General features: G+C 38.4%; 1 protein-coding gene across 4 annotated transcripts in view; it reads right to left on the bottom strand.

Annotated features, from left to right (window-relative positions):
• LOC136864415 (uncharacterized) overlaps nt 1-12,388 on the bottom strand; it is a 312,192-nt gene that overhangs the window by 21,645 nt on the left and 278,159 nt on the right. For all 4 annotated transcript variants that reach the window (XM_067141385.2, XM_067141383.2, XM_067141384.2 and 1 more), the window contains one exon: nt 2,615-3,023. In XM_067141385.2, the coding sequence (XP_066997486.1) occupies nt 2,814-3,023 (210 nt within the window). In that variant the 3' untranslated portion in view covers nt 2,615-2,813. The remainder of the gene's footprint in view (nt 1-2,614; nt 3,024-12,388) is intronic.

Raw genomic sequence — 12,388 nt, forward strand, 5'->3', positions numbered from 1 at the left:
TTGCAAATATTCAGGGTTTGGAAGATTCTATTACTAGTTCTTATTGAAAAGTCTACTCACTTGTATTCACTTGTTTGTGTAAATTCTTGGCTATGTTGTTAAAATTTGGAGTTCTTCCTGCATGGAAATGTTTCTTATCTTCGGTAAATGACCATAAGAATAGACATCGTAGTGTATCATTTCACATTTAGGCCTACAATCCACTTTGGACCTCTACCCACCTGTCCACGCTTCCACTTTATTACGGGTGTTACACTATAATATGCACTGTGTTTTATGTTTCTACCAACTACATACTTTATCATAGTATTTGAGTTCGAACTGGTCTCCTATACACTGAGCTCGATACGAAGCTATTGTGCAAATCTATTCTGTGATGATTATTATTGTTTCTGTAGTTCATAAGTTAGGATGGTCTTATTCCTAATGTTAACATGACCGTATGTGTTTGGACGAATCTCTTCACTCGTGTGCTATCTTGGCTAGTGCGTTACTGAAACTGATTGTGTCTACACTGATTATTATCCACTCTCTTCACTTTAGTGGTAGGCCTAAGTTGTCGGCTCACTCACTGTTCTTTACATTGGTACCTGTGCTAAAAGTTGCTAGCACACTACCAATACTATTTGTATTAACACTCTATGTTCCAATACGCATCTCCATACTACTGCAATATGCAATGAATACTGTAATTTGTTTTCAACATATTAACTATATTTTTCATTCTTATGCCTATTTACACAAAAATTACGAGGATCTATTTCCAGACATCTTCTACCACTATGCAGAATAATTTCCAGACATCTTTTCAATCGCATACTGACTACAAGATAACGCCAATATTAAATTAAAATGATATTTTGGAAACAAAGACCTTTCAGTGGACGGAGCTGAAAATTTTTACAAAATTTTAATGTTATTTAACCATATTTTACCTGTACTATCTCAAATACATGTTTTATATTAAGTTATCTCACAAGAGACCTAACAGAGATACATTTTATGTAATCCAAAATTCATATCAATATAGGCCTATTTTATTCAATAATTTACACTCATTTTTATGTCTTTCCAGTGCTAATGATGGATTAATTGAGCTGAAATATGAACACTTTTAAAACCCAATGTTAATTAACTAATCTATATGATAATAATGCGTAATACTGAATAGGTGGAAATTTTATACTTTAATTTAGACATCAGTGCAAAGAAAGCTTACGTGAACATTTATCTTTTGCATTCTAACAGCCAAGAGTAAACCTTCCACTGACCCTTCGCAAAATATAGGTTGGAGATCCAACATTGCCCAGCTCAGACGACGTCACAGCAAGCTACACAAAGCTGCCAAATTAGGGACTTACTGATCGGTCCAGTTAGTTACAAGACCACTGTCTTCAAAAGATCAGGCTAGTGGATAGGTAGGACTACCAATGACAAGTCCATGGGGCTGGATAGATTAGATCCAGCTAATGACAAGACCACTTGGTTTGAGGGCAAGAAAAGGGGGTCTGGGGTTTGAGGCCAACTGGTCTCTAGCATCCCCTGGACTCCTACTAATGGACGACAAAAAGTAAGGTTACGGGTGCATGCCATGCTGATTTGAAACTGCTTAGTTTTCTTATTTCTACCTTGTTGGCGTCAGCCTTGTAAGGGCACAAATGATGTGAGCTCTACCAGTTAACACTATTTTTTGGCTAGGCCTACATATAAATAGAAGCCAACACTTCACAGCAGTATGAAGTCATTAAGATTAGTAACACTACTTTCATGATGCCATCACTGTTTCAGTTATAGTATCCATAAGGTTGACATTTGGTACAATTATGATAAAGTTGTTGCCATGAATAAAAGGAACTGTATTTCAGGTATGGCACTATATCCTGATCCATTACCTTTAGTATATCCCCAGAAATCTTATCAATCTCATCTGCTCTTCTAGGTCTGTCTTCTACACTGCTTCAGGTATCATTTCACATCATTTTTATAGACCTTTTCACTTGCGAAGGGTCAATGGAAGTACCACCCAGCCAAGATATGCTGAGTTTGAAATCTGCAGCAAAGGGAAAATGTGTACGGTAGTTTTAACCATTGAAAATGAAGGGAAAATAATTGAATGGTTAAGGAAAGGTGAGCTAGTCACAAATTTAGCTCAGAGCGGTGTTACAACAGTGCAGGATTAATGAATTTTATGATTATATTTAAGAAGCACCTTCCTCTACCACTTTTCCCACACTTGTGGGATCGTCGGTGTGAATTGTGTCGCATATGTGCGTTTGGCCTTGTTTTATGGCCGGATGTCCTTCCTGATGCCAACCCTATATGGAGGGATGTAATCATTATTGCGTGTTTCTGTGATGGTTGGTAGTATAGTACAGTATGTTGTCTGAATATGAAGAGGAAAGTTTTGGAACAACAAACACCCAGCCCTCGAGCCAGAATTATTAATCAGATGCAATTAAAATCCCTGACCCAGCCTGGAATCAAACCAGGACCCTCTGAATTGAAGGCCTCAATGCTGACCATTCAGCCAAGGAGTTGGACGTATTTAGGTAGTATAAATTCCATAAAAAATGGTATTATGGATTATTACAAGTTTTTTCGATTAACCGCTCACCATGTGCTATCCATTAAAACAGATAATCAAGGTTTGACTGTACATCACACTGAAGCTCCCTTCTTGTTCTTTCTCTCCCTTGGACTTGCTGGACAAACTTAAAGAAACTTTTGGTTCCATGTAAATAGACACCAACACTTCACAGCAGTATGGGGTAAGGTTCCTTATAATGAAGTCTTTCAGACTGGTAACACAACTTTCATGATGTCATCACTGTTTCAGTTATAGTGTCCATAAGGTTGTCATTTGGTACAATTATGATAGAGCTGTTGCCAGGAAAGAAAGAATTGGCACCAGAATTTGGAGGCTGACAAATAATAACTTGATGAATATTGTCTTGATTAAATCCACTTCCAGCAGCTGCAGCCAACAAAACTTCAATATTCTGTTGTGTTGTACATGAGCTACCCTGTAATGAGAGGAAAGGAAAATATACTTACAAGATGTACACCAAGGTTCAAGGTTCAAACAAAAGACCTCAGCAAAGTTCCTAAAATTTACAGAGCAATAAAAATACCTTTCTACCACAAGTTCATGGTAATATACTGCAATACATATCAACAGAGTTTATCATTCCTTTATTAACTGGTAATCAAGTAAAGTTTAAACAAAACAACTTAACAAATTATACAAAACTTTCTACACTACCAAAATGATACACAGTACTGAAAACCACAAAAAACAATGTAAAATGCGATATGCAGAAAAATACATGATCACAATGTCAATATCCTCAAGAGTTTTAATTTCCACTGCTGATGACAACAAATACTGTATGCCTTGTTGCCACCATTTATGGGTTGTAAGGAACCAGCTGCCTTAGCGTCCGTATGTTATTTGGTATACTCAGAAAATACTTGGAAGTGTAGTGCATCAGTGCAATTACTGGAGTCTGAGCAGGAACATGCAGTGGTCCAGCTGAAGTAGGATGGTCCTATCACCAAACTATGGAGAGAATTGGACAGGATTTGTCTGCAATACAGTGATGCTGGCAGCAGGGGAAGGAAGAATGTGTACATATGTGGTGGCATGATTCTGGATCATTCCCAAGAGACGAGCACATTAGAAAAATTACATATCTGATGGCTGGATGAAACAGACCAAACAGCTACAATGACCCATATTAGGTTGATCACTTCATAATATTGGACTTTAGAAGCACAGCGAAACCTGCATAAAACACCCATCAGTCATTCTTCCAAAAAATTGGCTGTTAAAATAGGTGGCTGCTAAGTTAAGGTTAAAAAAATTGAATCAGGGAAGAGGTCTATTGCATTACGTGATTAACTACAGTAATGCCTATAATATATTAAAAGTAACACGCACATATGTACTGACTGGTTAACACCTTATTTAATTTATGTGAATTACAGTAACACAACACAATACACCTATACTGAAGACTGTGAGTACAGAAACAAGACAGGCAATTTTAAAAGTACTGTACTGCAGAATTACTATTTCATAATTCATTTGATTTATAATAAAATCTTTCGATGTGGTTTATTTTGTTGTGTTTCCACATCTCTTCTTTCATGGCACATATTTCAAAAGAAATTCATCTAGATGCAAGACTGTATTCTTGCCTTACTGTCAGTGAGAGTAACAAAAGTACATACTATTCAAATATTATCCCAACCAAAAACATTTTAAAATCAGTTTGCATATTGTCAACTTGTTCAATCAAGCCACTCCATTCATTATCATTGAAATGAAATGTCGTATGGCTTTTAGTGCCGGAATATCCCAGGATGGGTTCGGCTCGCCAGGTGCAGGTCTTTCCATTTGACACCCGTAGGCAACCTGCGCATCGTGAGGAGGATGAAATCAACACATACACCCAGCCCCCGTGCCATTGGAATTAACCAATTACAGTTAAAATCCCCGACCCGGCCGGGAATCGAATCCGGGACCCTCTGAACCGAAGGCCAGTACGCTGACCGTTCAGCCAACGAGTCGGACATTCATTATCATTGATAATTTAAAACTGCAGTATATTTCGGACGACTAGATGTAGAAAAAAAATTACTATACAACTGTCTCAGGGATGAACAAAGTATTCCAAGCAGTAATGACAGTCCGTTTCATTCAGGTCACACTGTGCAACGAGTCTGGCTGCTTACAGCAGTCTGAGGGGATCACATGAAGGAGAGAATATTAACACAGGCTTTATGAGAAAATTTATCAGTTCCAGAGAAAAATATTGGTTTATTGAGGGGGGGCCATTAAGTGAAAGTGGCCGTTCAGGCATGTTTCACTGTAGAAGTATGTCCTTATGGTTTTGGCTTAATTTACTAATCCAACACTATCATGCACACCAACAGTAGTACTGGAAACATGCAGGATTGAGGAAAAATTGGACGTCTGTGGTTCTTAGTGATGAAGATCATTTCTAAGTGGGAATGAGTGATGGTCAAATAATCTGTCTCCCAAATACCCAAAGTGGGATCAATTCGAATGAGACACACAGAATCCACGTGCATAATAAAATACTAAAACACTACATTCTATGTGAGCATTTCTCGACTACCACCCTGTCATTGGTACCTGTCCCCTGACCCCAATTGAGATGCACAGTGCCTTGCTGTTCAGACACAAATTATCAATTTCTTATACTACAGCATTATAAGACGATATAACACAGCTTCTGAAATGACCCCCCAAATACTGTATCTACTAGCATGCATTTTAGATGGATTACTGTACATTACAATACACCAATTAACTACCATGGCCAGCAAGGCTGCCCTCTAGCTGGACATATTACATGGAACAATGTCCCTTTCACATTCAATATCAAGCTATAAAATTCACTCAGTCATAAAAAGCAAATATTAAATTAAACTAATAAACAAGCATGGAATAACATTTCTCTATGGGAGATAAACATTTCCAAAATCAACATTTGCACAATATGAGGAAGTTATACCCCATACCAATGTGGGTAACGAGTCATACGTATGATGACTCTATGCGTACCAAAGCATAGTACCATATTCTCTCACCTATAACACTTCTCCACCTTAATTTTCGACTACTATCGGGGAACAAAATAATAATTTAAAGAAAACCAAATCTGAAAAAAATCGCTAAAGATATTTCTTGATGATGATGATGCTTGGTGTTTTAAGGGGTCTAACATCGAAGGTCATCGGCCCTAAGGATATTTCAAGTGACCAAGCAGCAGATGCAACGTTTCAGTTAACAGTAAAACCCATGTTTCTGCATGACCTGTGCACTGACCTTGGCTATCGCCCCCAACCTAATTTTCTCAATAACATTCCAGCTTCCGAGCTCCGCATCAAGCGTATAGTGTGTAATTAGGAAGCATCCGATACACAAGCAGGAGTGAAAATGAGCAAGAGAACAATTTTTACAGTATCCTGAAAGTTGAATGTGTTAGAATATGCTGCACAAAATGGAGTGAGAGCAATAAGTTGTAAATATGAAGTGCAGACACGTAGTAACAGGGCTCAGAAATGGTCTGCCAGTCAGTACAATTAATATTTAATTAATAATTAATTAACCTATTACATCCTAACATTGTACATGCTTCAAGAAAAGATATATTCTCTTCTTCACCAAATAATAAAATCTGAAAATCCCTAAGGAGACATAAATCTACAACACATAATAATGTCAAAAAGACATTCAACATTAAAATAAATTGTCTACATAAAAGCTATATTAAAATGCCAATAGTTCTGTTTCTTGTTGCAGTTTAAGGCACATTTCCTAATTTTCTTCTGAGAGAAAAATAGTTCATGCTAATACCCTAAACCTGTTCGTTACAGTTCCAATCACTGAGCATTTTACTCCTGGTATAGAACTTATAAGATTATATTAAGAGCTGGTATCTGAATTGTTGTTTAAAACATAATTAAAATCAGTATTTTTAATCATAAGTACCTATGTTTGTAATAATAATTTGGTGCCCTTCTTCTTGCTATGGTACTGATATGGTGAAGGAAAAAAGTTTACTTGTCTTCCAGCACCAAGTCAACAGTGTTGAAAAATGTATGTAAGCATGAAAACTGTGCATTTTATGTGCTGAACAGGCAGTGGATTGTAATGTATCCACATCTGGGGTAAAACTGATCACCCATGTATTAATCCTGAATAATAGTTTTGTTTTAAGATTTTTAAAATCCAATCAATAATTATGGTTATTCTGACATTCCTCTCTTGGGCCTGTTAATAAAATGAGGAACATTTTTGTAGTTTTTGCTTTTATAACTTTCTGAAAAGAAATATTTTCTATTATTCAACACGAGACAGCTTAGCCTATATATTGGCACATCTTTAGGCTAGTAAAACGATGTACATAATTAACAAAAATGACAACTAACAAACAAACACAACTAAGCAAATAATTTGATAAAAATAAGTCATATATTTAAGACTTGAAAAATATTCGTAAAATATTGAATAACTTCCTGAGTTGAGCAGCAATGGCGTGGTACTACTTCCACTTGAAATTTATTAAACCCGAAGAAAACATACGTACAGTATATACTACACCTAATCTCCCTTCCTTTCAATTTTTTTAACATACATACATACATACATTATCGTTATAGTCTGTTAAGCCTTTCAGCGTTCAGTATGCAAGCCTCTGTGAATTTACTAAATGTCGCCACAATTCTCTATTTGCAACTAGTGCTGTGGCCTCATTTAGTTCTATATCTCTTATCTTTAAATTGTTAGAAACCGAGCCTAACCATCATCGCCTTGGTCCCACTCTACTTCTCTTACCCTCCATAACAGAGTCCATTGTTCTACTAGGTAACCTATCCTCCTCCATTCACCTCACATTTCCCCATCACCGAAGCCGGTTTATGCGTACAGCTTCATCCATCGAGTTCATTCCTAACTTAGCCTTTATCACCTCACACTTAATCAAAAGGCATAGTCAAATGTTCCACCTTTACAATATTAAATTTTTATTTATTAATTTAATTAACATATAAAAATATCTGTACATGTTTCATCTATCTTGTAGACATCATCAGCTGAATAATTGTAAGATTAAGAACAGTGTACAAGGACAATTAATTATAAGACGCTTCAAATCTTGCCTATTTTTAACATTACTAATAGCCACCATTATCATTCTAGGGGCTCTCAACTGCACACAATCTCTCCACCTATGAAATCACAGTCAGATATTCCACCTGCCTTATAACTAAGAATTGTTAACATCATCACGCCAACAAGAAGAACTCAATTTTATTTTATTGGAACCATCACATATGTTTAATACTTTTGTCTTAATTCTATTAGAACTAAACATTGTGCTCCATAACATTCTCCAAGTTTTAATTGACATATTCGGCAAACTGAATCATATTTTAATACATCATCATGTCAAGAAGGACTCTATTACTATATTTTTACTGAACTATATCATGTGTTCAAGTTCTTTATTTTTCATTTTAATAGTACCAAGCATTGTACTCCAGAACATTCCAACATAATTTCTAACATGAATTTTTAACTCACGTATTCGGTAATCCGATCATTTTTGTGTTTTTGACCTTGTCCATTGTTCTTAACCTTACAATTTTTCGGCTGATGATGTCCACAAGATAGATGAAACATGTACCGATCTTTTTAAATGTTAATTAAATTAATAAAAAATGTTTGCTTAGTATTGTAAAAGTGGAACCTTTGACTATACTTTTTGATTAAGTATACGAACGACAATCTCTCTTTCTTAGCATTAATCCCGACTTGCAGGGTCTGCTGCTTTGCTATATCTCCTCCATTTCTGTCTGTCGTTGACATCTTCTGGTGTTAAGCCAACACTGTGCATGTCTGCCCTGATGTTGTCAGTCCATCTCTTTGCCGGTCTTCCTCGTGGTCTTGTTCTCTCTGGGTTGATGTGGAGCGCTGTTTTGGCAACTGAGGTGTCCTGTTTTCTCATGACGTGGCCATACCAGCGGAGACGGGCTTCCCTCACTTTGTCTATGATGGGCGCGACACCAAACCTTTGCCGGACGTCCGTGTTCCTTATGAGGTCACATCGGGTCAGCCCCATGGACCATCGAAGCATCTTCATCTCCATGGTTGTCAACATTTGCTCCTGTTGTTTCGTCATGGGGCGACATTCAGTCCCATAGATCGCTGCTGGCCGTACCACACTCTTATAAACTTCTGCCTTTAGATATTGAGGCATCTTTTTATCACAGAGGACTCCAGTGACCTATCTCCACTTGAGCCAAGCTGCATTTACCCTCATCCGAGTATCAGAAGTGGTATCACAGTTTGAGGTGACGACGGATCCCAAGTACTTAAATTGCATGGTCTTCTGCAGGTCTTCTTCACTGATACTTATGGTACCTCTGGTTTGGGGGCCACATTCCAGGTATTCTGTCTTCTGGATATTGAGGTGCAGTCCATTTTCAGCCGGTCTGTCCTTCCACGTTTGAACCTGATGTTGGAGTTCAGGACGGGTTTCTTGTGCAAGTACCACATCATCGGCATAAAGAAGGGTCCAGGGATGTGAAGTCTGTATGTCAGCTGTTGCCATATCCATGCAGAGGATGAATAGCAATGGTGAAAGGGCAGAACCTTGATGAACACCCACAGTGATATCGAAAGGTGGAGAGATTCCAGCAGGACTCCGGGCGACACTAGTGGAATTGCGATACAGAAGTTGCACCCAGCTTACATACTCTTCAGGGACGCCATGACAGCGAAGAGCTCGCCAAATAACTTCGTGTGGGATACGGTCAAAAGCCTTTTCTAGGTCTAGAAATGCCATGTGTACACTCTTCTGTCTCTCTCTGTGCTTTTCCATCAAGAGACGTGTGGCATGGATAGCATCGATGGTACTGCATCCCTTAACAAATTCACACTGGTTTGGTGTTACAGAGACAATACATCTGAGTCTGCTGTCAAGTACACGTTCAAGGATCTTGAAAGTATGACAGAGGAGTCGTATAGGGCGATAGGTCGAGCAATCACTCACATCTCCTTTTCCCTTCAGATTGGAACTGTTGTGCTTTATAATGAAATTTATTTTATCTCCTCATTCTGAGCACCCTCCTGCCATTGTTCCCACCTGTTTATACCAGCAAACATTCTCGCTACTTTCATGTGTCTTACTTCTAACTTATGAATAAGTTATCCTGAGTCCACCCAGCTTTTGCTCCTGTAAAGCAAAGTTGGTCTGAAAACAGACCAATGTAAAGATAGTTTCGTTCGGGAGTTGACTTCCTTCTTACAGAACACTGTTGATCGCAACTGTGAGCTTACTGCATTAGCTGTACTACACCTTGATTCAATCTCACTTACTATATTACCATCCTGGGAGAACACACAACCTAAATACTTAAAATTATCTACCTGTTCCACCTTTGTAACACCAATCTGACATTCAATTCTGTTGAATTTCTTACCTACTGACATCAATTTAGTCATCGAAAAGCTGATTTTCATACCAAACTCATTGCACCTATTTTCTATATTTTATACAAGTTGTTTTACATCGCACCAACATAGATAGGTCTTATGGCAACAATGGAACAGGAAAGGCCTAGGAGTGAAAAGAAAGTGGCCATGGCCTTAATTAAGGTACAGCCCCAGCATTTGCCTGATGTGAAAATGGGAAACCACGGAAAAGCTTTTTCAGGGCTGCCAACAGTGGGGTTTGAACCCACTATCTTCCGAATACTGGGTACTGGCCGCACTTAAGCGACTGCAGCTATCGAGCTCAGTGCACCTATTTTCAAGTTCCAAGATATTAGACTGCAGGCTTTCGGCACAATCTGCCATTAAGACCAAGTCATCAGCATTCTCCTAGGCAACCTATCCTCCTCCATTCGCCTCACATGACCCCATCACCGAAGCCGGTTTATGTGTACAGTTTCATCCATTGAGTTCATTCCTAACTTAGCCTTTATCTCCTCATTCCGAGTACCCTCCTACCATTGCTCCCACCTGTTTGTACCAGCTTACTACATTTCAACCTAACTGAATCCCTCCCTGCCACTTTATACCTTTCAGCGGATGATCCATGTAAGCTACGAACAGCAAAAGTGAAAGATTACAGCCTTATCTAACCTCTGTAAGTACCCTGAACCAATGACTCATTCTACCATCAATTCTCACTGCAGCCCAATTGTCAACCTAAATGCCTTTGATTGATTTTAATAATATACCATTAATTCCATAGTCCCCCAGTATGGTGAACATCTTTTCCCTCGGTACCCTGTCATTTGCTTTCTCTAGATCTACAAAACATAAACACAACTGCCTATTCCTCCCGTAGCATTTTTCAGTTACCTGGTGCATATTGAAAATCTGATCCGGACAGCCCCTCTGTGGTCTGAAACCACACTGGTTTTCATCCAACATTCTCTCAACCACTGATCGCACCCTCCCTTCCAAGATGCCAGTGAATACTTTGCCTGGTATACTAATCAATGAGATACCTCAATAGTTGTTGCAATCTTTCCTGTTCCCTTGCTTATAGGTACAGTAGGTGCAATTACTGTCCAATCTGAAGGTACCTTACCAACACTACATGCTAATATTACTACTCTATGAGGAGCCATTTCATCCCTGCCTTCCCACTATACTTCACCAATTCAGGTCTAATTTTATCTATTCCTGGTGCTTTATGACAATGGAGTTTACTTATCATCCTTTCAACTTTCTCAAGCGTAGTTTCACTAACATCATTTTCCTCCTCCCCATGAGCTGGGTTGTTCGCGACACCACCAGGAAGGTTTCCTTTTATGTAGAGAAGATTTTCAAACTATTCCTTCCACCTGTCCAGTGATTCCCTGGGATCTATTACGAGTTCACCTGAATTACCCAAAACACTGTTCATTTCCTTTTTCCCCTCCCTTCCTAAGATTCTTTATTACTGTCCAGAAAGGTTTCCCTGCTGCTTAACCTAGCCTTTCCAGGTTATTACCAAAATCTTCCCACGACTTCTTTTTGGATTCAACAACTATTTGCTTCTCTCTGTTTCTTTCATGTGTAAGCACAATTTCCTGTATGCATCAGGCCTTGTTAACATTGCAGGGCAATTCAAAATGATGGACCCAATTTCATAAATTTATTCTACGAAATCTCTTGAACATATCATACTGTGAGATATGCGCAAAGAAAAACAAACTCTCAAAGTTTAGTTGAGTTTAGATTTCATCCCACATGGTTTCATTTTCAGCCGTTATGAGCGTGCAGGAAGTGAGTAAAGAAAATGGCTGCGGCTGGAGAGCAGAAGTCATTCTGTGTGCTTGATTACCACGTAAACAAGTCTGAGATTAGAGTTCAAAGGCATTTCCGTACCAGGCTGATTTGTTCGGTTGATGGGGCTGGGAATTTCTGTACCATCCGCCATACTATCTGGACTTAAGCCCTTGTGACTTTGACTTGATTCCCAAGATGAAGGAACCACTTTATAGCATTCACTTCAGAACTGTTCCAGAGATTCATTGAGCAGTAGACTGCTCCATTCGAACTATGAACACAACAGGCCCTGCTAAAGGTATTCTATGACTTCCACGTTGCTGGGCTGTACACAATGCTGGTGACTGCTTTGAAGGACAGTAAAACTTGGTAACACGAATCTTGTTTGTATCAGTAGTAATTAAATATTTGCCACTATTAAAGTTCCAACCCTCGTATGTATAAATTTAACAGGCTGCAGTGAATAATTGGACTTAATACATTTTACACACCCAAGTTTTCATGTATAGGTGTGTATACTGTTATGAGCAGTATTATGTTGTTTTGCCAATCTGTACTTATATGTGTTTT

This window comes from Anabrus simplex, chromosome 2, assembly GCF_040414725.1.
Source record: "Anabrus simplex isolate iqAnaSimp1 chromosome 2, ASM4041472v1, whole genome shotgun sequence".
NCBI classification, from domain to species: domain Eukaryota; kingdom Metazoa; phylum Arthropoda; class Insecta; order Orthoptera; family Tettigoniidae; genus Anabrus; species Anabrus simplex.